Genomic DNA, 25,682 nt, shown 5'->3' with positions numbered 1-25,682 from the left:
AAAAAAACCTGTGTATACACCTCGCATAGGATTGTTGGAAACTCTTTGGCAGGTTTATGAGAGGTGTATCACGATGTCTCGAATAAAGTATCAGCTGAAACATAAGGCGGCCTGGTGCAGCACAGAGGGGTTCTATTCTGCTTTCGAACAGACAACCTTCGAAGAACGTACTAACCGGGCTAACCGCGTCAGAACAGTCGAAAGGCCTTGTATAATCGATACATACTTAGTCTATGAACTATTATCTACCATGTGCAACTCCGCAGGTGTGAGGCATGGCCTTTGCGAGTTGAAGGTATACACCGTTTGGAATCTTTTGTTCACTGATACATAAGATGTATACTTCAAGGTCTTCATACGAAGAATCAAAGACGCCATCACGATACCACAAATCTACCATCCGTCATCCAAAGATACCGGCTATAATGGTCTGGTCACAAACACCAAAAAACGGATGTTCATGTAAACAAGCAATATACCTCTCACCCTGCTTTGGTAGGTGCTACCGACACGGTGGTCAAATCAGGGCATGTTTCGACAAAGTGCATGGCGCACGCCGCTGAAGACAACACTGGATCGGCATGTGTCAATCTCACTTCTGACGGTCGATCATGGTCTGCGATGAACCGCGAAGTCAGTGGAGTCGATTCATCGTAAATATGAGGAGTTTGTCCAATGAAGCTGAAGCAGCCGCAATCCGACTGCCTGACACCGCAATGTGTTCTAACATACCAACCACTCCTTAACACAATTTCAAACTTCCTCCTCCTCTAAGCTTATTCAACCGAATCCGGTGCAAACGCGAAGTCCCAGTTGACGATCCTAGCAAAGCGTGACAACTACGATGCAGATGGGTGTATTTTTTGTAGGGGAAGCAAAGATTGTTTCAGTGACTGTCTCCAGTGCCCGACTACGGACCATCGTATGCCAAGTAAAACGATGAAACCAGCGAACAGATAACAACACCGTACGGAAGTGGCATACGTGGCAGGATGATTGATGATTCCATTCAGCTACATTGATGTGTAGTTGATGGATATAAGATATGGACGCCACGAAGACCCCATGTGCTTCCTGAAAATACCGTATAAAGGCATACACGTGAGAGATGATCTAGTTACAAAGGCATGATAATGATGGTTGACATTAAAGCAATCCGTGGAGCGAGCTGAGATTATTGGAATGGATTGAGCGGACTTTATACGGGGGGTTTTCATCTATTTAAAAATAAATTCTGGGAATTGAAAAATGGCCCTTATGAGGGAGTGGTCTTCATAGGGGAGATGACTGTATACTTTGTAGGCAATTCTGTTTCAAAGTTTGAGTATGTACTTCATCCTGCAAGTGAAGTAAACACATTCTGAGAGGCTAAAAAACACTGTACAGGTGTTTCATCAGTGACGAAAGCCATCAGTACGGAATACCTCACGAATTTCGAACTCACATTCATTCGAATGGGAGTTGTGCAAGGGTGTTCAGCTAGGGATGATTAAATGAGTGGCATAAAGTGACTTGATGTTGAGTGTGTTCTCATCCATGTTGTGTCTATATTCGGGATCTTCCAAACCCCTTCTCTCAGATACCAGTCCGAAGCCAGTGTTCTCTGGGCATCCGGGGGCATCAATATCTGTCCCATCACAGAAGTCCCACAAGAAGATCACCAGTGATGCCGACAGGCACTAACTGTTGATCCACTAGACAAAGGTGTGGCGAACCAATGTGGAATCCAAGTGCACATGTACGACGCAGGGCAGCGTCCGCGATAGGTTAGATGGTAGAGGGAGCTGATAAGCGAGAGTTCGTGGGTTCGTGAGTCCTCTCCAAGGATTCCTTCTCTTCGTTTGCATCATGTGTACTTAAATCCACATTCAAGATCGGTGGTGCCACCGGGAAATGTGTAGGACATTATCCTGTTTAAGAGAAACTCGGCCCAACCGTTGATCAACCACTCGTATCTATAGGGTTTAACTAGTATCCAAGGTGTGAAATACACTTTGCGTTTTGGTCCTATCAAGGATGAAAAAGCTGTCGTGTTTCGCGGACACAACATGCCGTCGATGATGATGATGATGACATACAAAAAATAAAACAGCCTGATCGAGACAGATTTAACTAACTTGAGTGTCTTGAGAGAACAACGTGTGCGGAAATCGATATGTACAACCAAACCGCACAAGTCATCAAGGCATCACCGAAATTCCAAAACCGAACGGGCAACATTCTTTATAGTTGTTTCACATTTACCAGAGGGACTTCAAACTCAAAAATAACCTTGAGACGCTCACACTTCTAAAAACAGTACACTGGTTGTTACTCAGGTAGAGAGTATTCTGATTTTGCTTTATCGTGTGACCTCATTTTTGTCGCTTCGTCACCAAGGTACACTCGTGGACGATTACAAAAGGTTTGTTTTACAGATGAAAACCAAACAGCTACGAAACACAAAAAAACTTCATACCTCCAACAGCTTGAGTTTGTACATGCGCTTCGCAACTCGAATACAGCGACGGCGCGCTTCATTTGTTGAACGAACTGGAACTTCCATACAGGGAGTACTGATATGGGGGGAACCAGACATCAGAATCTCCCGAAGCCGCGGGATCCCCAAGGTCACGTTCATCTCTCCGCGACCAGCAAAGTGAAACGTGTTCAGTGTCATTTGTGTGGACGGTTCACCGACTGACTGGGCTGCTAGCAAGCCGACAGGCTCACCTGGTGGTACTTGAGCGCTAATCAACTTAGCAAGACATAATTCACGCAGGGCCGATGCCACCACGCACGGTGGGTCGGGGAGATCAGCATTCAAAAGTTCCATTGATGATAGCTGCTTCTGTTGTTTGACAGTCTCAGCAAAAGAACGTTCAGCTCGACGGGCTTTTCGAAACAACTTGGCAATCTTGTGCTCCGATGGTGACTTCATCAGCAGCTGAGGACAGGGAGGTTGAAGATTAAAGCACAGTTGAGCGTATACGCAAATCGGCTCTGTTCTGCTGAGTTCGTCAGTACATGGTGGATGGCGCATCGGATAAGAGAAGCTTTTAAAGGTCAATACTGGTACTAAAACTAACTTATGACTGCGGTACGGGCGACCCTCGTCAGTCCCCCCTAAGCTTCAGCGCAATACGACACTTCTTCCACTATGATACTGCACCAATGTTCCGAGGGGTCACTCAATGGTGCTCTGTTAAGTGCCTAATGATTATCCCAACCATATTCCGCTAAAAAGTCGTTGTTATTAAAATGATAACATGACACACAGATACTGATTAGAATGAGGAATGAAGTAACTTCAGATCTATCGGTCGGTCAGTGACCCCGACACTACCAGGTCAAGCGCGTCCGCATTGCCCACAACCCCACGGTTCCACTGAGGAAAACGGGCCCGTTCCAAATACTTTGTTTGTTTATCTGCTTCTTCAATCTGCGTAAACATTCTTCAGGCATCTCGGTCAAGCATCATGCCCTCCAAAGATATAAAACGTAGGGTGTATTTTTTTCTCGCAAAGCAAGCAGTGGCACGGCTACGTTCAGGGTAGCACTTCTGCATCGCTCGAATGTAACTGTACCATATAAGGCTGTGGTTTCCAGTGCTCATTGTGGTCCATTTTATATATGGCTGTTAACTTGCACATCCATAGTCCAATTTCACTTGGAAATGAATGCAAAAGTCCTTATCAAGGGTAGTCGCTACCGTGGACTGGAGCTAAGTGAAAATTCAAACATCTTAATAATCCTGGTATCGTCCGTTCGACGATCAGGTTCGTTCCCGCCATCACTAATGCAGATGACGAATTGTTCTTCTGGAGATACTATGCTGAGTACAATGGTTTATCTAGCCTTGTGCTTAAAAACCGTTATAGATTCTACTTGGGCACAACATCAACAAGGAAAAAAGACAAAACGTGGAAACACCGGAATCACAGGACAGGTGGGACGGCATTTCAACCAACCGCACCGCGTTTCTTTCAGGTTATTAAAACGGGTTTTGTAATTCAACCAGGAAAAAGCTCAGCAAAAGTTCACACTCACCATCTGACGTTCCGTTCCCACCTGGTCCGCAATTTGCTGCAATGGCCGTGGCAATGCATTCGGTCCAAGCAGGTGCTGATGTCCTATGGAGTGGTTCAATCCGTTTGACGAATACCAGCGCATACTCAAAAGTGCAGCGTTGTCGGCAAACAGATGTAGTCCAGCTGATTGCAAAAAACTTGCCTGACAAACGTCTACACCATCGTCACCATAGTGAAATTGGATAACGTTATTTCCGGAATCACGCACCGTACCATCATACTGTATGCTCAGATCCTAAAAGATGAGATGAGGAGACGAATGGCGCGTCGTTAGATATGGTATCTGCGGCATTCGGGTACTCAATAGATTAGGTTGACCGTTGAACTAGAAACAGGGTGTAGCGGTGAAGCTTAACATAACCAGCTCGGTTTTTCAGCTGTAAACCGTATCGTAAGGTGAGTCGATTCCAGTTGGTGCAGTTGTATTTCTTGAAAAGAGTGAGTGGGTGGGTAAAGCTCTCAGGACAACGGCATCAACGGTCCCTTGACGTTTTTGTTCAAATTTTTCGGTAGAGCGTGAATTTACCGACCGAAAGTTCCGTGTCGTCGTTAGATATGGTATCTGCGGCATTCGGGTACTCAATAGATTAGGTTGACCGTTGAACTAGAAACAGGGTGTAGCGGTGAAGCTTAACATAACCAGCTCGGTTTTTCAGCTGTAAACCGTATCGTAAGGTGAGTCGATTCCAGTTGGTGCAGTTGTATTTCTTGAAAAGAGTGAGTGGGTGGGTAAAGCTCTCAGGACAACGGCATCAACGGTCCCTTGACGTTTTTGTTCAAATTTTTCGGTAGAGCGTGAATTTACCGACCGAAAGTTCCGTGTCCTTTGTTTGTTTAGGCTTGGGCAACCTGAGGGTATCCCAGCCCTCGTGTTTCTTCCGGGTGGAATGGAAGCTAGACACCCAAAGGATGTTACAGCCGAACGATTTCTCGGTAGGATGGAGATCGAAATAACTTCACATTGAAGGCATTTTATGAGAGTCGTCGGCTGGACTACTAGGTTGACTATCAATATTGTACCAGGGCATCCTTTAGGGTAGTTACAAAAAGGAGTGCGTTTACCGATTATACGTCTCGTAATCCGCTGCCGAGTCAATGACTGAACATGTCTATTTTGTTTTGACCTGTAAGTAACCCTCACAAGTAGATCTCCCGGGTACACGATACCGGTGGCCTGAGCTGAGGAATGCAACTGGCCACTCCAGAAGGCATGGGTCGTCGGTTCCGAAGAGATTCGACCCTACACGTCCATTAGCTTGCGAATTCGATGCATATAGGATAACAGCATTCGCACAGTGTTCTCCCACAGTTACTGGGGGCACCTTGGTAGGACTTTTTACTCTCAATTAACGCTCCACATGCATAGGCACTGAAGTTTCACCCAATGAGGGACTAGCGTCATCAGATGAGCGGGGCGCACTGTCGGTTAGACGAGAACTGAGCATGGAAAGCTAAAGGAGAGACAAGTATCCGGACAAAAGGTATTAACACACCCGCCTTCTTACATAGTTGGGGAGAGAATACTGTGCGACAGATCGCATCATACTTGACGTGATAAAGTAAGACGCCTCACCACACCGAACTAGAAATGCTTCGATGGAATCGCAGTCTCAAATCAGATACAGTTGACAGAGTGCAGTTGACAAGAGTGCACTGTTGGTCAATGTGAACGACTTAGCGAACAATTTCATGTTAGCTAAGTTGCTTGTTGGTCGCACTGTCTCGGAAAGAACGGGATGCGAGAGATAGAGTGAAATTATGGGATTCAAGGAATCCACTGCAAATTCTAATCAAACGTAAAATAGTCAGAATTCGGAAACCTAACAGAACCGTACCTCTAAATGTTTGATAGCGGAACGCTGGAGGTAACCAGATCGGCTGGTTTTCACCGCGGTATCAACTAAGCCATCTCGGCCAGCCATAGAGTGGAAGAAGAGCTCTTGAGGCGGTAGGGACGTCAAAAAGCGATGGGTGCACATCCCACCTGCTCGGGGTCGTACATCATATGGTGGAAAAGACGGCAGACTGCGACCACTGAGCATTAAAGGCACGCGGCGACCCTCCAATTCAATTTGACCAAGAGCCACAGACATTTGTTGAGCGTTGACCTGGAACAGAGATATACAGAACGAACACGGATTATAAAGAATTGCACAAAATACGTGAGAGTTGAGCGGTTGAAAAAAGAAAAGCGGACCCTCTAAATATCCCTATTCATTCCAGCTTCCGTCCTTGTGTTGCAGTACTAGATGTCATGAAAGCTGACGGACGCAACTGCATTGAGCCTGTTCCGAAGCGCATTATTAAACTTCCCCGCAATTCGTGAATATACTTATGGTGGAAGTAATAATAATACTCACTTAGTTGGCGCTTAGCTGCCATCTCACTTGATGTAAGCATGAGAGCTGAGACTTTGCCAGGTCTTCCAAGCTTAGACAGGAGTGCTCGAGATGCCAGAATTGGGTTCGAACTGCGAACCCAACCCTGCGGTCAGTGATTCCACCCAAAAGACACTGAGGTATTTCGAGTAAGCAAGGACCCACAGTCTGTGTACTTCGCATTTGGTCTATTTTGTTGCAGACGATGACAATAAAGCTAAAAAAATTCACGTATGACGGTCGGATAGTACGAACACCTACTGGGAAATATGATGGGAACAGTAGAAGGGAGATTGGTTGGGAATAGTGAAGGAAAAGAGTTAGACTTCCGTGTAACTTCGAATCGAGGAACCCGGAAGGATGGATATCTTGTAGCGCTCTCCAGACTGTAATTTCATTGGAAAAGGCTCCCATGGAAGTCGATCACTGCCAATGAGCTAACGGAGGAGCACTGGTCGAAACACTTTTGTGGGTCAGTTTGGACTGAAATGCGCACTGATCACAGACCATCAGCCGTAGTGAGTTCGAAAACGTGCCGTCTACATGGACGAAACTAACCGTAGGATATCAACGCAAAAAAATAACGTTCAGCTGTAGCACCCTTTCGGTGCCTAACTGCCATGCCACCAAGAAGCACGAGGGCTGGGATACTACAAGGTTGCCAAACCTAGACAGGAAAAATCGGGAGGCAGAGACCGGCTCGAACCACGGACCTGCCGGTCAGCGAATTCGCACTCCAACCACTGATTCATCTCGCCCTGCGGGATATCATACAGTTTCTTTCCACCCAAGTACATCCATTTTTAACTTGCAGCTACACACAAACATTACCTCAATCAAAGTACTCATGGGTATTGCCCATGTGACAGGATTAAATAATGTTCCACTTTCTCTCTCAGTTCTCAACAGTTTGACACGTGTTTTTGTGCTGTCACAAAGCCATATTGAAGATAAGCCAATCCATAGTGTAGTACTATCTCACGCAGATTGAGAGACTTGATAGTGAACTTGCAAGTCAGAAGGGCTGGATCGAATAAAAGATATGCAACATGAGTGGGTACATCTGAGTAGATTGTTTGCGTTGCAAACCAAGTATTGTAAGAATGAGAGTATAGGCTGTCGAATATGAATTCTCGCTGTGCAGTCATTTTTGCTCCAGCCCATATGACCAATGATCGGGATAAAGTTTCCACGAAATTCACATGGATGTGATCGCTGACTTCAGATCAGGCATTCACAGAACGTGAACAGTCTCGAATAAAAGACCGGTAGTAATCAAGTGGATAACGTTCGTGAATGGAGTACAAATGAAGAGTGACAGCTACGTTCAGGTGAGACCTACTATCAGGCTTACAGTGGTAACCAGTCATTACGAAAGGGAGACAGTTCACATCAAGCAACTTGCAGTTCGTGACGATCCCAAACGTTGCTGAAAGAGCATGAAAATGGGACAACCAACGTCTAAAAGAGGAATGATTCAAAAAAAGGAAGATTACAAGAAAAACGAAAGAATACTAGTAACGGAAGATTATGACAGTAAAAAAAACAAACCACATCGTACCATGCCACCTTTGGCACCGACATGCACCATTAACTGCAAATTGTTCTCAGGGAAACCGACGTACAGACCCGAGGGGATGGCTGAGCTAGGAAAAAGGAACGTGAAAGCAGAGTAAAAGTAGAAAGGGATGTGATAATACCTTCAAGCTACATAAGGGCCCAGAAAAAAAGAAGAATGAATATTCGGAAATTCAAACAGCTACTACACAGGCGAAATCACTAGAATGAACTTCCTGTTAGCATGTTAGTAATATGTTCGGTGGATAATAACACCACGTTAGCTTCTGGCAGAGATGACAAAACCATCATGGGAATGAATCTAAATAGATAAAACAGATGTTCAACAGTTACGTAATTACTTTCCTCATCAATCGTCCTTGCACAGAGTTGATGTTCCTTACAACCATAGCTTAGTTTTTTGGTCTCCAGTCACACGGAGACCTTAAAAGTTGAGCCCAAAGAAGTCACACATTCTTAAATCGCGAGTAACTAAACAACGGTCGATCCAACCAAGTGGTAACGAAGGCGAAAAGAGGATTACTCAAAGTCAGACACAATGAAGAGTGCCAGATGTATGTAGTATGTAGATTTGTATATGCAGCCGACTTGCAGTTTTTTAAAAGGCGGAGTCTACATTTTAGAATAAAGCAGCCTTTGTGAAAAATTCTATTGGGCACCTGTAGAACACTACGAATCCATTATCACGTGCGTCAAGACACCACCTCTTATTGTGAAAACGGGATTATTTTCCAGGTCAGCTGTCTGCTGTGACTGATCAAACAGGCAAACAAGTTCGTTTATAATTTGAACGGAATTCCCACCCATATAGCAATCATGTTTGATGCTTCTGTTGTGCACCATTTTGACCCGTTAAATATCTTATTCATAAAGTATGTTGTATGTTTCTCCGGAACTTGCTGCTCACAGAAGCAGCCAACTACGGTGTAGGCGTATTCGTCCAACTCTTCCCTACTTCCCTCATTCGTTGATTGGCAGTATCAAACCAGGCAGTCAGTGAAGCATCAGTGCCAACACTGATTTTGCTGTCTTTGGTGATGATGATGACGATTGCACAGCTTAAGATGGAAATAGGGAAATAGGTAGAAATAGCTTTTTGTTCTTCCTTGGGGTGACCTTATTTCGGAGAGAGTTTAAAACCATGGTTGACAGGGTATTTCATCGTTAAGAGGTAGCCCTTCTCTAAGAAGTCTCTCTTTACGGAATGGTCGTGACTGTCGACTCATCCGTTCACATAGTTCAGCCCATGCTTCCTTCAAACCTACACGTTGCTCCGTGCAGTATAGAGATTAAGCCATTCTCACTTGCCCATACTATTCCATCAAGTACATTAGCCTATTCTAAATGAGGTATTGCAGAGGAATCAACCCAGGACCTGCAGCATTGGGGCTCGATAAAATGATAACTAAACGTACTAAGAATCCTTGACTTGAACAGCGTCCCAAAGTGGTATAATTAGCTCATGTCGGTCACCGTGACGGAATAAACTGTAAAGACTCTTCCAAAAAAAGATCACTCTCCTGGATGGTTCAAAGGTGTTACTTATTGTAGGAAATTAGAGTGGGAACCCTTTGAAGGAGTGCTACCTTTGCGCGCGGCCAGTGGTTGTCCCAGAAAGATTGCTGTGTAGATGGCTCTCTGGGCAAAGGTTTTGGAAATGCATGTAACCAATCAAAGAGAGATTGCTGTTCTAAGAGAAAGAGCAAACTTTGCGTAGGTATTTTTGGCCTCTAGAAAGTTCAGCGGAATACCTAACAATCAATTGGTGTCACTTACTCGCAAACAGCGTCTTGTGCACGCTTTAATCGATTCTTCATAGCATTATCCAGTTGCAGTATCCGCTTGCTCAACACCTGATCGGTACTCGGAGCAAACTGTGCTTGGCGATATAGTCGACGGACTTCGTGTTCGGTCAAACTGTTTGGATCCAATTCAAACGCATCGGCGAATGCACAAAGTCCCAAATCACGCAATTGGACAAACCTGCGTGAACGCTCTTCATTCGCATCATCGGACAGCAGCATATCTTTGATTCCCATTGTAAAAGCGGTGAATTTAAGCAGACGATTGGCTAATAGACTGATCCCGTTGAGTAGGTGTGCTGCAGTTTTGGGCCCGTGTAGTTCATGCACACAATGAATGAGGCCACCACTGGAAGAGCCGATATGAGCTTTGTCCAACATTCCAGACACCAAATAGCCATCACAAACCACAACGTCCACATCGGATAAGGGCGTAGCTTGTCCGGGGGCGACTCCAGACCACAGTTCGGCTTTGGTACGACGACCACGTAGAGTGCAGTTGATGTATGGAAGATCTGGCGGAGTTAAGTTAATTAGAAGAGTAGAAACGACCTGAAATGGACAAAAAATATGGCACTGAAGTGTATTTACTCGTTCACAACGGGATAATTATGGCTAAATACTCATAGTTCGTCAAATATGTATGCATTATTGTCTAAAGACGACAAACATGACTGTCGACCACACTCCTGTGGGCCACTTACCAGAGCCAACCTAGCCAACCAAGACGCAAATTAACCCACCCGCCCCTTCCCCAAATGTGCCAAAATGCACACTAAGTACCCCCATGTTCCACCCTTCCCCTCAATCAGCCGTTTAGTTTCTTGTCACTCTAATGCTTTAAATGCGAGTCGATAAACCTCGTGTTTTTGCGGTACCAAAACATCTGTGGAAACACTGACGTTGCTGTCTCTGACAATATCCTATCCGTAAACCTGGGTTTGCTTAAAAAGGGCAAACAAGTAAGACTGGATTTTTTGAAGGCCACAATGATCAGCCTTAAGTGCCGAATAGGGGTCCAGAGTAACTTATACTGTCCACGGAAGTCAAACCTACGTTCAGTATAAAATATTGAGTAGGTACATCTAACAGTGTCTCCTCAATCCCCCAGAAAACTGACGATCGGCTAAAATGAAGTTGTGTAAGTGAATTGGAACCATTCAGGAGATCAGTTTTAGACTCAAAAATAGCTCATCCATCTAGCTCACCGATTGTTCACCTGTACCGCGATAATCAAATCCTTCGGAAACTCTAAGTTTATGTCTCCATAAGCAGTTGTTCGAATCCAAAAGACAGGACGAATAGACACATTGGTTCACTGAGTGTTCTACTAGATTTAGGTCAGCAGCAAAAAGAATGAAAACGGTTGGAATGAGGTGTTGTAGAAGACAAAGGCTGAAGGAACCTGGGCACATTGAAATGCAGTCCGTCCACAAAAGTAAACACAGAGGAAGACTGGGAAGTTGCCACCGGAGCCATGAACTTACTTGCTTCCCAGTCCACAACCGCTTCGGCCACATGACTGCCGGTGGGAGGGTAACCAATGTGGGGGGTCCAGAGCAAGTGTACTTCGCCGCATCAAACACCGAACGCAATGCATGATACACCAAATCTAAATAGTCGGATTGATCGAAAAAACGGTCACGCATGGTGAGCTTGACTGCGGCAATCACGTGGTCTTGAATAAGCCCAGCTAACGGAGCGCCATCCTTCGGGCCCAAATAATGAGAAGGTACAGAGGCTGGAATGGTCAAGGATTAAATGACAACAAGGACACGTGGTGAAACGAACGACTGGTGAGTACAAGGACAACTGAGTGGGTTGTTAACAGCGAGAGTCCTAAATTAAATTGTTATTAAACAAAGGGAGAGGAGAGACTCAACGTCGGGAAAAAACGGATCTATAGCCCAGTCAATAAGAGACAGACTGGTTCCAATGAATGTATGCGTAAACTAACGCTGACAAGGGTTGAGAATAATATCGGACAATTGATAGTCATGTAGACCAACCGTCTTTGCAAAGGGATGACAACAGGGTAACAGGCTACAAAATGGTAATGTGTTGCAATATTGGTAGCTCAGGTGCATTAATCGGTAACTAATCAGGTGGAAGTTGATCTGTTCAACGAGCTTGGTAATTGGTTTGTAAACGTCTCGTCACCATTGGAAGAGACATCTTCAGTGCGCCGTTGGATGGGTAGCCTCTCTCTTCATGCTTGCGTTTATATAGTTTACAAAGAGCAGCTTTGAGCTGCTCTAATTGGTCATTGATTCTGGTTGGTCCGAACATAGCCTGTGTTGCGTTGTGGTTTTCATCTTTTATCTGTTCGCCGAGCTTGGCAATTGATTTGCAGACGTTTCGTCACCACTCGGGGAGACGTCTTCAGTGCGCTGTTGGCTGGGTAGGCTCCCTCTTCGTGCTTGCGTTTATATAGTTTACAAAGAGCAGCTTTGAGCTGCTCTAATTGGTCATTGATTCTGGTTGGTCCGAACATAGCCTGTGTTGCGTTGTGGTTTTCATCTTTTGCTTTCTGTGGCCACAGTGCTGTTGAAATTGTCTCCGTTATTCTCTCTTCCGGTTGGTCCGTCTGTGATCTGTATTGCATCATGATCGACATCTTTGTTGTTTGATTGGTTGGTGGCGTACCTTCTATTTCTAGTAGTCTGCTGATTGCTCCATGCCCAACTGGCGGTTTGTATTCATAAGCTTGGTCGGTTGGTTTACAAGTCTTCTCCCAGTGGGGCTCCCGTTATTTTGGGCCCGTTTGGTCGTCGGATTCGGTGGGCCTTGATGAGAGCTGAAAATTTCGCTCCAATTAATTTGTCATTCTAACCCGAATGTCCTTTTGTTTCATTACTATCGGTTTCTTCTTTGAATCCTTGTTCGGCTCAGGGTTTTGTGGTTTTGGATTTCCTTTGTCCTCAGAGGTTGATAGACAGGACCGATTTCAATACGTCTGTTTATTGCTCCGTCAGTGGAGTACCACGTCTCCATGAACTCACGTTCTTTCTCTGTTCTTGCTTGGCCCAGTATGCTGAAGTTTTTCGAATCGAATTCCTGTCCTTCCCCGTCATCATGTGCAGAGATGAGTGAGAATTGGTCGTGTCTCCTAGTAGCGAGCTTGTGTTCGTTGGCTCTAGTTGACAGTTTCCTCGCTGTTTGTCCCACGTAATGTTTTTCACAATCCTTGCATGGAATTTTGTAGATTTCGTTTGTCTTCTCCATTGCATTAAGTATCCCCTTTGGTTTCGATAGTGCTCTTCGCAGTGTGCCAATTGGTCTGTGGGCAATTCTTATGGCATGCTGTCGCAGTACCTTTGAGGTCATCCCGGAGACACGACTCGTCTCTGCACACGCAACACAGACTATGGTCGGAACAACCTAAATCCGAGTGCGATGGTTATCAATGGCCACTTAGGTTACGGCTCGAAACTGCTCTTTGTAAACTATATAAACGCAAGCACGAAGATAGGGACTATCAACCCAACAGCGCATCGGAGATGACTCTTCCAATGGTGACGAAACGTTTGCAAATCAATTACCAAGCTCAGCGAACAGATCAACAGACACCTTAATTAAAAGAAATATGAATGACATTTTATCAGCTACAGCACCCTTCCGGTGCACAGCTGCTGTGTTACTCAAAGTAAGTAAGATGGATGAGATATTGCCAGGTTCCCTAAACCTAGGCAGTGACAAGGGAATGCCGTGATCGAACCGTCTGGCCAAAAGCTTCAAGCTTTGACCACTGAGCTATCTCGATTTGGTAACAGGGTTTCTGTGTACATGTGAGTAAAAGGCCACAAAGCCCCTATTCATCCGCAAGGCTATTTTACTGAACGAAAGGAAGAAGACCCATATGAGGGCTACAATCTGCAAAACAGACAACTTTACCTAAGGATTCCAGTTCTGCTAGTGCAGTGTAGCTCTGAACCAAATGACCGTTCATCTCGTCCCCATCGAAATCTGCATTATAGGCTCGGCAATTAGAGTAGTGCATACGAAGTGTTTTGGCAGCAGTGGAATGAATTATACGTACGCGATGGGCCTGCATCGATGGTTTATGCAGTGTCGGCTGACGGTTCATGACCAGCATGTCACCTTGCAGTACGTGCCGATTGACCTGTGGGACATAAAGCCAAAAGTTAGTCAGATTGTGGACAGTTGGACTGGAATATGAACACACAATGAAGGTTTGTGCGTAATAAGTACCATGAATTCAAGTTGTGCGAATTCAGCGCAGTCTCAAGCGTCCGGGCGACAGGAAATTCGTGCAACCTACGGTCATCCTATGCTGCAAAGCGATCAAACGGAAATCATTGATAGTGTACACCTCAGCGATCAATGAAGGGGAGACTGAATCCGAAAAATACTTTGAGGTAACTGAGCACTACAACATTGGTCGTTCGTCAGTGTGGATTCACTAACAGGGGCGCCACAGGAGTCTGTCGCTAAATTAATGCTGTTTTTTGGCAGTAGCATCAACGAAGTAATGTTAAGCCACTGATGACGATGGCCGTAAGCGTACAACGCTAACCATCAGCAACCGTATTGATGAAAGAAGTCTAACAACACAGACTGAACAAGAAGCAAAAAGGAACAACCTACTCGGAACGTAGACTACAGACCTTACGCATGGTCAACTGCTTGGCACTGGCACCAGAACACAAGCTTAGAGATGAAATCATGTAAGATAAAGGGACGATTCGCACAACAGCCCGCCGCAGAAAATATAAATGGCCAAATTTTCCACCATGCGTTGGCGAGAATCCGTGCATTATCCACCCGTCCCAAACTAATAGGTTCAGTAAGCTTCCCTCCAAGTATTACGCTAAGGATCAGTGAATCGAAGTGGAACCATGATAACTTACAACAAACGGGATTCCTGTTGACGTGGAAGACACTGGGATGAGGCAGCCAGCAAGAGTCTCGCGCCTACGTTTCGCCTGAGCCGTGTTCCCGCGAGGTAGGTGGATAAGTTGCCCTTCTGGGGTTTGTACGCTTCGTGCTCCCGGATAAATCTCCGGTCCGTTGGAAACGAGCTGGCGCATTTGGGCCAAGTTATGCATGTTCACGGGAGTGGGGAAAGTCAAGCGGGTGGCGAAAAACAGCGGCACGCCAACCTATCAATGAATAAAATGAACGTAAACATGCAGGATGGGAAAGCAAACACAAAGATCCCTTTGACCAAATACTTACTTCGGTTACATCAAGAATTGGATCGGGACTGATGACAGATCGACAAGCATAGTTGACTCGTTTGCCCATGATATGCATCCGAAAGAGACCTTCCTTTTTCTCCAGTCGCTGCCGCAGCCCGGGCAACCGGACGACCGATTTACCTAAGCCACCCACTTTGCTATCCAAGCCGGTTGGAATGGTGGCCGCATTCATGTCATAAAGTCCATTAACAGCAGCTTGTAAGAGGATACAGGCCAGTTTCAATGCACCCTCGATCCGCGTTGTATCGTCCAGATTAACCAGTGAGGCGTCTGGATCAGTGGATAGATCAGCTAACGACTGTTGAAACGCATTCTCCCTATCAGTCTGTTCTAACTGCGCCTGTTGTTGCCGCTGTTCGATGAAGTCAACGATATGTGATAAACACTGAGCGCGTCGAACCACACGTGAGTAGACAGCGGTTTCGGGATGTTCGAAAGCCAGACCACCAACATAACGGGGCTGAAAGTAAGAGTATAGCTATAAATCGATTACTGCGACTAATGCATGAAACGGACCTGTAAGCACGAATAAAGCAACAATGCCTCTTCTAGTATTGCTTCAGAGCCCTCTGAGTACTGGTAGTAACTCCATGGGGATGCCGAAATTGATGTGTTCTCAATGTGAGACCTGTTGATGATAATGTTTTCGGAATTTTTAATGGATGTTTCGTCCTGTAAGTGAAGCTAGTCTATCCTGAAAAGCCTGGAAGCACTATACAATTGTGCAATCCCTACTAAGAAGCATCAGTACTGTGCGCCTATCTAAGAGCAAGCTAGTCACATTGCTGACCAGCCGTTCGTGGCCACACAGTTGTGTTCAAACCACTAGCCAAGAGGTCGCAGCCTCGAGACTGCCTGGAGTTTCGTGAGATACACACAGTTGTGTAAGTCTATCATCGGGCCAACGGTATATTTAGTTGGAAGGGGAGCAGATCGAATAGTGTTGCCTTGGGAAATGAAAGATCGAACAGCTGACGTGAGCGTAGCCGGTTGTTGGAATCGTTATAATGTATGAAGAGGGGGCTTGGTGAAGCGTTGGGGCTTAGTGAAAGCGTAGAGTATTTATGGCCCTTGCAGGCAGTGCGGTAAGTAAAGCAATCAAAAAAATAAGTTCACTGAATCTTCATCGATTCAGCCGTCAAAGGGAAATTGAGAGGGAATGTATCAGTCGAGATTTCCAAAATTCGTTAGTGTAGTCCGAAAACAGCATGCGAAATGAACAGCTGGTGTCGAAGAAGACACCGATTAAAGCTACAGTGCCAGGTGTCAAACGCGAGCTCCTATAGGGGCACTATAACTCATCACATTTAATCCTATCTGTGTCAGATTCAAGGTGACCAGGGACATGACATTAATCTTTCTATAAAAAAACACTCTAGAAGTAAACCACAAGCAAACAGTAAAACTCACGAGTCGACAGATGGAAGGTGAAAGGAGAACGGCATCCATAAAGAAGACGTCTGTCGCGAACTCGTGCGAGATCGCTGCAGAATTTAGCATGGGAAACAACAAGCGAAGAAGACTGGCGTCGTTGGTCCACAGGCATCTGAGAAATAGACGAGCCGTTTCTGTAGAAGAAAGAAGACGTGGTCAAGCTCGAGCTACCGTACTCGCGCGTTTTTAAAACTGGAAGCATCCGAGCGGTTCTGTATCCCTTCACCACCCAACTATCTTTCCAACAACCACTCACATTTAGACAGTGATTCCAGTCAACCTCACCCCAATCTGTTTAATTCACACATCTAGCAAGGTCAATTTTCTGTTATTAGAACTCTGGGTGTCACTGAGTTCGGAGAAAAACTTAGCCACGCAATAGCTATTGCAAAGTAGTGAGGTTATAAAATAGACCACAAAGTGAGGAGAAGCGTTATCTGTTACAGAAGAGATGATTCTCAGTGTTCAGTTTGTGTTCCAAAACTCCCTTCAATGGAAGCGGAGAAATCACGGTTGCAGCTGAGCACAGTCCTGAAGTCCCAACAGCAGGGAGCTCCGACTATTGCAACAGCAGAGCGGAGAGCTTTGAACATTTTGGAGCAAATGTAAAATATTGTGGTTACGTGGGGCGGATGAGGGTAAGGTCGCTAGCTGATGGACCATACCAGTAGACAGAGTGATAACATGAATATGAGTAAAACTGAGGTGAGTGGGTATTCGATAAGCGTGATAAGCCATTTAGGGCAAGGTAAGTGGTATCGATTGTACCCTACAAGTGCAATCCAAATAAGGATTTTCGGTCTGCCAAAAGTGTATAATGTGAATGGGTCTGTAGTGGCTACCCTCCTGTCTAGTTAACCCTTGAACTAATTTTATTAGTACATCAACATAGACTGTCCCCACGGGGGCGAGATGGACCAAGTGGTTAGGGTGTGAACTTGCTGACCCGAACGTTCGTGGTTCGAACCCAACCTCTGCCTCTCGACTTCCCCTGTCTGGGCTTGGGCAAGCTGCCAGTATCCCAGCCCTCGCGCAACTTTCGGGTGGCATGGCAGTTAGGCATTGAAGGGGTGCTACAGCTGAACGATTTTTTTGTTTACCCCGCAACCACGAGCATCACCCACCATTTCATCTGCACCTACTTCTCTCCGCTAAGGGGAGAGTATTTGTAGAGGTTACTCATCAGATCACGCGTCACAAGCACTCAAACCACATGACTATTCCTGTCCAATTTGCAACCTTAGCCGACATCATGTACAGTGAACCTTCTCAACCATTTTCGTCTACGCGGCTACCACTTGCGTCACGCGCCAGGATTATGAACTTCATTCATCACATCAGGTCAAGTTGTATTCATGTTCGTGCAAGTATCCACACACTCCTCACTGCACGACGCACACAATAAATAGGCATACAACTAGGCTCAGCAGACACACTCACACACACAGGACGGCAAGTCAACAGAGCTCCGCGAGTCTTTGCGGGTAACTACGGAACACGTGTAGCAGCTATACTGCAGAGCAGACACGTCCCGCGTCCGGAGCTTCAATCAGGAACTCTCAACAAGTGTCCTCAAACGATAAGTCACTTTTTTGGCTTATTCCACTTTTCACATTGCATCTATTTTTATCAAGTGCACCTAACTATTGCATTCATCACATTCTAGTAAGACAGACATTTGTTAGTGCTTGTTACCTTCTGATAATCAACTTAATTACGTCACAACTAGAGCATTAACAGGTCCCTGAGACCGATACTAGACGGAATAGGTTCGCCATTTCACGAGTTGGTCAGCTTCACTGCAGATACGCTAAAACCCCTACCGGCTAGTCGAGCACTTATATTAAGAATTCGTAGATGCCAGAGAAGTCACCGGTTGCTCCACGGAACCACGTGACAACCCAGTATCAACTCGGTGACTTTTCAGAAGTAGCCGAGCAACTGCTATTGGCAGATGCCACACTCACAATGAACAAAGCTGACCGTAGATTAAATGGTGGAAGGCATGAAAGTATGCCTGAACTTTATTAACTTCATTCTCGATTCTATGGTTTACGCTCAAAAACAGAATCTAGCAATCTGATTCCCAATATCACCGGTCTTTAAAACACATACATATGGAAGATTTCGAACAGAAAGCTTTGGCCAAATGCATGTTTCCACCGAAAAAGATTTTGGCGACGGCACCCTTGTGGTGATTAAACGAGAAAAAGTCGACGAATCACACAAGTACCTTAATAGCCCGTACTCCCAAATCAAATTTAGTGAGATGCAACTAACTTCGGGTACCCTTCTTGGAATGTACAACACATACGGCTGGTGGGGAACTAAAAACCACCATGTACCAGAAGCCAGACGGCATTGATACGATTTTGAACTATGTTCCGGACCATGCTAATTCAGCATTCATTAATTAGCATTGGCTTGTCAATATTTAGCCAAGTACGGATTCTGTGCACACAAAAAGTTGATCGGACAGCAGATCACATTGGACTAAAATTAGACTTTGAGATCGTAGATATTCAGTTAGTGTGATTAAAAGTCGATTAAAGAGTATCGATACCTATCGCAAAACCCAATATGTAACGGATCGGGGCTGCTGCTATTCCATACAAACCGGGGGCATCTAGAGTTATTCGAAGGGTCCTACACACAACTAACATAAGAGTAGCGTTCCAAATCAGGAACATTCGGCAAACTGCACTGGTGAAGCCAAAGGTTAGTGAATATAAACTCTTGCAAACTAATTTGGTTTTTCGAGAGACTCACCTGGAACCCAGCTGAACCTCTCGTTTGTGATGTTTTCAGGCAACTGAATGTGCTGCACCAGGCCGCCTCATGTTTCAGTCCCTGCGATATTCGACATATCGCGACACATGTGTATATTTGTGATGTACTACTCATAAGGCTGTCGACGGCTTTTCAGCAACCTTATGAGTAGTACATCACATACATAAAACCAGAGGTTGTTTACAAAATCAAATGTGATGACTGCACTAATGTTCACTTAGGACAGATATTTAGGGGATTTCACCTTATAATCGGTGAGTAAAACAGCGGCTACCGAAAAACGCAGGTAAATATCCGATGCTAATCAAAGACTCAGTAATAGCGGTACAAAACACTCAGGAAGTGTTCAAGTTTTGACGCAGCGACTCTCGACTCATACCGAGGTGGTAGAAATTGACGATCACCCGTTGTAAATAGAGCAAGTAAAGTGTGGAATTGGTGAGCATGTGGAGATCGGCTTTAGATCAGCCGAGTTGATAGTGTGCAATTATGAGTGAAGAGGGTTCACATGCAGCCGTATCATAGTTCATAACCCAAGCCGAACAAATGTCCATGTGATACCACCACCCCCTAACCAAATGGTTGCAGCATCCACGAAACCACAAAGACCAGAATATTCGTAAACGACACCAAGTAGAATCATTAATTGAAGTGTCGTGAACCGGAAGCTAAGGAACCGAACTCGATAGAAGATGACTTTGAATCCCCCCAACCCGTCGATCCTAAGAAATGAACACTCGCACAAACCTACAAGGACTTCTAACCGACATTCAGGCCAAGTGTGGTCATCGAGAGAGAGGGAGAGAGATCTTGGTGACTGGTTCTTTGTCCGTCTAAGAATTAGACCAACCTAAAAAAAACTACACGCTTGACCTGACAAAGCTTCTGTGTCAAAATCAGAACTTTTCCCAGCGATAAACCAATCAATTATTTGCCGAACCTTTCTAAAACCTGTCAGTCATATTTCACCGTATTACTACCCCTCATATCATGACAGCAACAAGCGTGGATTTGGTGACCTATAGAAATGTTTCCTAAAGCCAAAGAATCCAATAATCTGGCGAAAACTGAGCTCGCCATTGCAAACCCTGTCCCATTTTATTGTTTAGACAGCTTGGAACTCACTTGGTCTGTGGTATTTGGGACTTTAGGTAATACCATGATATTCACAAAGCGCGCTGAAGCATCGTTCAAGCTGACGCCAACGATCCATTGACATAGGTGACTTAGTACTCCACCTACGGTACACTAATATTTGAATCCATGACTGTAGTGGAAGGGAAAAGTCTCACGTGTTAGAGTGGTGTGCATACCGTCAGATGTTATTGCTCATGGTGCAAATACAGTCCCCCGAAAACTTCCGCTGCAAGTGGTAAGAGTCACTCGGGCTAAAGTTCTGAAACTGGCTCCCAATTCCACCAAGTAAACTGCCACACCACTGCTTTGTCGTTGTGGTTCAACTACAACACCCTTTCGGTGCCTAGCTGCCATGCCACCCGAAAGAAGCACGAGGGCTGGGATACTGTCAGGTTGCTCAAGCCTAGGCAGGAGCAGCTAAGATGCGAATGTTGGATTCGAATCACGGACCCTTCGCTCAGTAAATTCGCGCTTTAACCGCTGAGCCTTGTCAGTAGCAGTAAGATTGGCCCAAACGTCCAACTAGATTTGCAGGTGCGTGAAGCAGTTGAAACATGGAGACGCCCAGTCAATTGAGGCTACGCGAGACGCACTGGATACAGAAGTGAGCCGGCTGCACCAACAGGAGAAAATCACGTGAGTGAACATAAACGCCTAAGCCTAGGGAGCCGGTGAAACAGTAGTACGTGGAGGACGGCACGTAGAGGCGAGATGGTCCAAGTGGTTAGAGCGCGAATTTACTGACCGAACGGTCCGTGGTTTTAACCCGACTTCTGCCTCCCGACTTCCCCTGTCTAGGCTTGGACTACCTGGCAGTATCCCAGCCCTCGTGCTTCCTTCGGGTGGCATGGCAGCTAGGTATCGGAGGGTGCTACAGCTGAACGAGGGTTTAGTCCTCAGTCAGCGCTTTTTTGAGGCATGACAGCTAGGCACCGAAAGGGTGCTGAAAGCTGAACGGCAGCGGTGGTAGCAGAGGACGACACGTCATTGATAGTACTTAGTCAGACAGTCATTGAATTCGATCTCACGTTTTTCTGTACCGCTCTGACTGAGAGTACACCACGACCTGAATTTGTTGTATTTCGTTGCACTGGGAATTATCACCGCTTCCATGAACCAACTGGCAATCCAAACGTAGATATAACGATGTTTACCACAACGTTATTGGTAGGAATTGTGAGATGTTTCTGACAAAGATGTACCAAAGCGATTATCCATTGGACCAGCGCATAAATGTGTCCCCAGCCCCAGAGCTACGTCCACAGCTACATATTTACATACCATGGCCCTTACGATCCCCGAAACGACAGAAGAATCTCACATGTGGAGCTAAGTCAGACGAAGTGGTCCGATTCGACTCGAACATATCTTTCAGCCTGCAAATGAAATTAATACATTCCAAAATGTCAGGAAGCCAGCGACGTAATGCTGGAATTTTGGGCTTTCAAAATCTTTTCCAGGAGGTTGCGCGTTTGAATCTCCTTTGAGGTCTTGTGAGGTGCACATTGTTGACGATGTTCTCCAACAAGAACGGAACAGTTGTACAGTGCTTCTCTGCCTGTCAGATCGGAACACGAAGGCACCGTTGCGGTGCACAGAATCTGTGCAACACATAGAGAGCATAATGGCAGAGATAATGTTGGATTCCCTCAGCCTAAGAGGGGCTACCGATTCAGCGTTTGCTGTCGGGAGCTTGTACCTTAATCGACTCAGGCTAGCCCGTCATTTGTTTTTTTTCTACTCAAGGTCATTTCGTACCAACCCAGTAGTTAGGTGACAAGGAAAAGAAGATTATGAGACCAGATCAAGACTAAGAACAATAAGGAATAAAAGTTAAAAGTCAACACACCTGGTAACAAGCATGTTTCCTTTGAATTCACGGAACTTTTTGACATTTCATTCAATTGCTTTCGAGCCTCCTCTAAAAGTTGCTCCTGAGACGGGTTCACATCGGAACAAGTTTTCCGCTCCATCGGCTCTACAAAAAAAGATCGATCTTCACCATCCGCCAGAGCAGCAAGGGTAGGAGCCAACCGTGGATCCTGCACAGCAGCTGACGCTAGGAAATCTTCAATCGATTCCTCTTCTTCACTGGAATCACGAGACAAGCCAACAAGATGAGCAGGGAGTTAGCAGAAGGGCAATGGAAGCGAATTCACACATTAAAGTTAAAGGGGGCAGATGGGAATCTATATAAAAATAAGGTAATATTCACAAACTGGGGGCAACAAATTCACAAACTAGAGAACGTTAATAAATAAGCGCCCGAGATAGACAAGAGACTAAGATATAAATGTCCTCCTCTTATTGTATACCAACAACACTTTCCCATCACACACGAAAACAAAAAATTAAACTTTCATTCAGTCATTCATTGAAGGTGTACAGACTGAAAATCAGAAAGGTCAGAGGGCACCGAAGTAGAATAAGGCGACGAGTGAGAAAACAAACGAGGCCACGGGTGAGCTATCAACGTTGGATTAGAAGATGCGGTACCAGAAACCCGAATTCTGTGGTAAGCAGGGAAAGATTAGTGGAGAATCCTCTGTATGCACTCTACCCTGAACTTCAGATGAGGATAAATAATGCCGAGCACCATCAGCAGCAGAATGATTGGAGCTTTTCGCCATGAACGGCTTAGTTGGATGCAGGAATCAGAGAGAATTATACTCACTTCATTTTCATCTCAGACGCAGTTGATCTACTACGCGCGTTCTCCGACACCGGGCGCATCACTAGCTGTTGTTTGTTAATATGTCGTAAGACCCATGAACGCGTACAGCACAGTTTGCACGGGACACGCGGTCTGGATGACAAAGAGCGAAGGGCAATCTTCGTTAGTTCGGTCTCGGACAGGCCTTCGAGCTCGGCTAACTCAGTTTGCTTCGGTTTACCAGGGAGAGTAGAGGCTGGATTCCGAGAAGATGGATAAAAAGTAATTTCAAGCCTACCTGCAGCACCCAAGTGGTGCAATGCGGCTGCCAGGTAATCTACACTATATATACGAAAACACCCAAAGCAGAAGGCTTTCATGAGCTGGCAAAGACAGTAAGGGGTAAGCAACACTAACCTTGAACAGCAGGTCAAAAAACAGTGGGTTGAACACTGGCTTTGAAAATTCAATATGCCCAAAATGTCCCGGGCATGCGAAAAAGTCTAGTCCACAGTGCCCGCACAAGTCCTTTTCACTATGGACACCTAGAAAATGGATGCAAGAATTACGGGAATGGTGCTGTACCCATGGATGCATCGTGTAGGCCCCCATCAACTCCACGACCCGTAAATTTGTCGAACGCTAATTCATTAGTCACCTGTCGAACCGATAGCAGCCTGATATCATCGCGGTTGTAAAATCGGAATCCTAGGCGCTCAAACTGCCCGTCTGTCGATGAGAACATCAATCAAGTGAATTAACGGAATTAACAGTTCGTTCCAGAGTGAAGAGCTATCCGAGCTGTAATAAACTAAAAAAGTACCAAATTAGGGAAAACAAGAAACAGTCTGATGATGAGTTCGTGCGTTTGGTTGCAAAATTAGCTTATTGGTGGATACTCGGGAGGCTGTGCCTACCTGATGAGCTTCAAAAAGAGCTGTCGAAGAGTTTTCAGCAACCTTCCGAGTATATATAAAAAGTATCTATAAAGTATCTATCTGTAAAAAAAGAGTATCTATGAAAAGTCATCTCACGTTGAGAAATATCTGCAAGACTGTGACCCGATCTCATAATTTTATCATGTGTATGAAAGCAGTCAGAGTATAGACATGGAGAAGATATCTGTTGATATTGTCCCAGCTTCAAAGATACCTCGGGACCACACGGCTGATATCCACTGTTAGGCTTCCCACGCTCCACCTTCAGGTCGCACGTTGTTCATTTTGCACCTTCTTCTGATCACGATAGCCTTCAGCAAACACAGTAGGATGAAGCAGTCGATCAGCTGACAAAGGAACAACGAAACCAAGTATGCGTATCTGGCTTCGCCATGTCACACAATAGGGTGAGTGGGTGCTCGAATTGTTACAGAAAATTAATAATCGCACTCGGGCAATATTAACCCGGTGTTTTCACGATAAACGCACAATGCTTCGAAGGCAGCAATGGCTAAAGGAAATCAATTGTCTCTTGCCTTCAATGTATATCAGCAAGGCTTCAAAACCATTAAAGCAGTATTGTACACGTTGTAGACCTTGCACTATCATACTAATGTCACAGCGTCACCAAAAGTGCTTGCACTAAATAAAAGCTGAGTGGCTCCTGGAGCTCCTAGCAATCACTTCGCTATTAATGTCATCCAAAGGAGCACATTTGACAAGATGGGTAAATTTGTCAACCAGTTCAAGCACTTTAGATGCCGTGACCAAACCATTCAGCGTCAGCCTGTATTTCCAAAGTGAAAGACTAATAATGAGGCATGGCAATACGAACGATGGGGTAGAGAAAGAGCAGTTGTAGTGGACCCTCATGTATCTCGTATCGGTCAAAATGACGCGGATAATATTCGTGACAACGATAGAAGCTCAGCTGTAGCAAGTTTTCGGTGCAAATCTAGCGTGTAACTCGAAGGAAGCACGAGAGCTGAGGTACTGCAAAGCTGCCTGTCATGACTGTGTAAACCATACCTTTGCATAGACCATTAACTCATAAATATCACTCTATATTTTTAGCTCATGTACTACCGTTATTAGACGACTTCTATTCCGTCTCCCTTCTTATCTCGTCCTCGAACTACTCGACTCTCGGAACACTGCCCAAGCCTGGACAAGAGCAATGGGAAATCCAAGGTTGGATTCGAAACGCGGACATTCCGCGCAGTAGTCTCTGCGCGCCACAGACTGATAGCAGTTTGCACGTCAAAGTAAAGTAAAACAAATAAAATAGGACCGTCGCGCAAAACTTCAGCTGGTTACTTTCTACCTCCCACCTGAGCGACCAGCACGCAGTGAAAACGTGGGCTCTGAATTGGGATCATACACTTCCGCCTCAAAAGTGTACCAGTATGCGTCCATACACATGCACCAGCCCGGCGACCTTACACCTGCTGTTCAAGGGTATTGGTGAATTTCTCGGCTAACACCCCTCTAACCGATGCCAACATATATGGGAGAGGTTGATCCGAACAACTAAGGTGAGTTGGGCATCACTGTGGTGTTTTGCAAATCGATGTTACATTTTCCCCAATTTAGTGAGTCTGTTCCATTCACTTGTCCACTTCTTATTGCCATTTGTTATTTTTAATCTGATATTTTGATTGAACACGCATACTTAGGTCC

General features: G+C 45.3%; 1 protein-coding gene across 1 annotated transcript in view; it reads right to left on the bottom strand.

Moving 5' to 3' along the window:
• Positions 1 to 25,682, bottom strand: part of T265_11911 (hypothetical protein) — a gene marked incomplete at both ends in the record, with an annotated part of 48,230 nt that overhangs the window by 17,778 nt on the left and 4,770 nt on the right. Inside the window, 14 exons of the mRNA XM_009178735.1 lie at positions 2,459 to 2,926; positions 4,030 to 4,305; positions 5,906 to 6,178; positions 8,010 to 8,094; positions 9,803 to 10,380; positions 11,316 to 11,569; positions 13,723 to 13,951; positions 14,700 to 14,951; positions 15,028 to 15,510; positions 16,461 to 16,618; positions 22,261 to 22,502; positions 23,086 to 23,447; positions 23,482 to 23,599; positions 23,634 to 23,793. Of these exons, the coding sequence (XP_009176999.1) occupies positions 2,459 to 2,926; positions 4,030 to 4,305; positions 5,906 to 6,178; positions 8,010 to 8,094; positions 9,803 to 10,380; positions 11,316 to 11,569; positions 13,723 to 13,951; positions 14,700 to 14,951; positions 15,028 to 15,510; positions 16,461 to 16,618; positions 22,261 to 22,502; positions 23,086 to 23,447; positions 23,482 to 23,599; positions 23,634 to 23,793 (3,938 nt within the window). The remainder of the gene's footprint in view (positions 1 to 2,458; positions 2,927 to 4,029; positions 4,306 to 5,905; positions 6,179 to 8,009; positions 8,095 to 9,802; positions 10,381 to 11,315; positions 11,570 to 13,722; positions 13,952 to 14,699; positions 14,952 to 15,027; positions 15,511 to 16,460; positions 16,619 to 22,260; positions 22,503 to 23,085; positions 23,448 to 23,481; positions 23,600 to 23,633; positions 23,794 to 25,682) is intronic.

The sequence above is a fragment of the Opisthorchis viverrini genome (assembly GCF_000715545.1).
Source record: "Opisthorchis viverrini unplaced genomic scaffold opera_v5_638, whole genome shotgun sequence".
NCBI classification, from domain to species: Eukaryota; Metazoa; Platyhelminthes; class Trematoda; order Opisthorchiida; family Opisthorchiidae; genus Opisthorchis; species Opisthorchis viverrini.
Note: the sequence above shows the minus strand (reverse complement) of the source record. Positions and strands in the feature narration are given on the sequence as shown.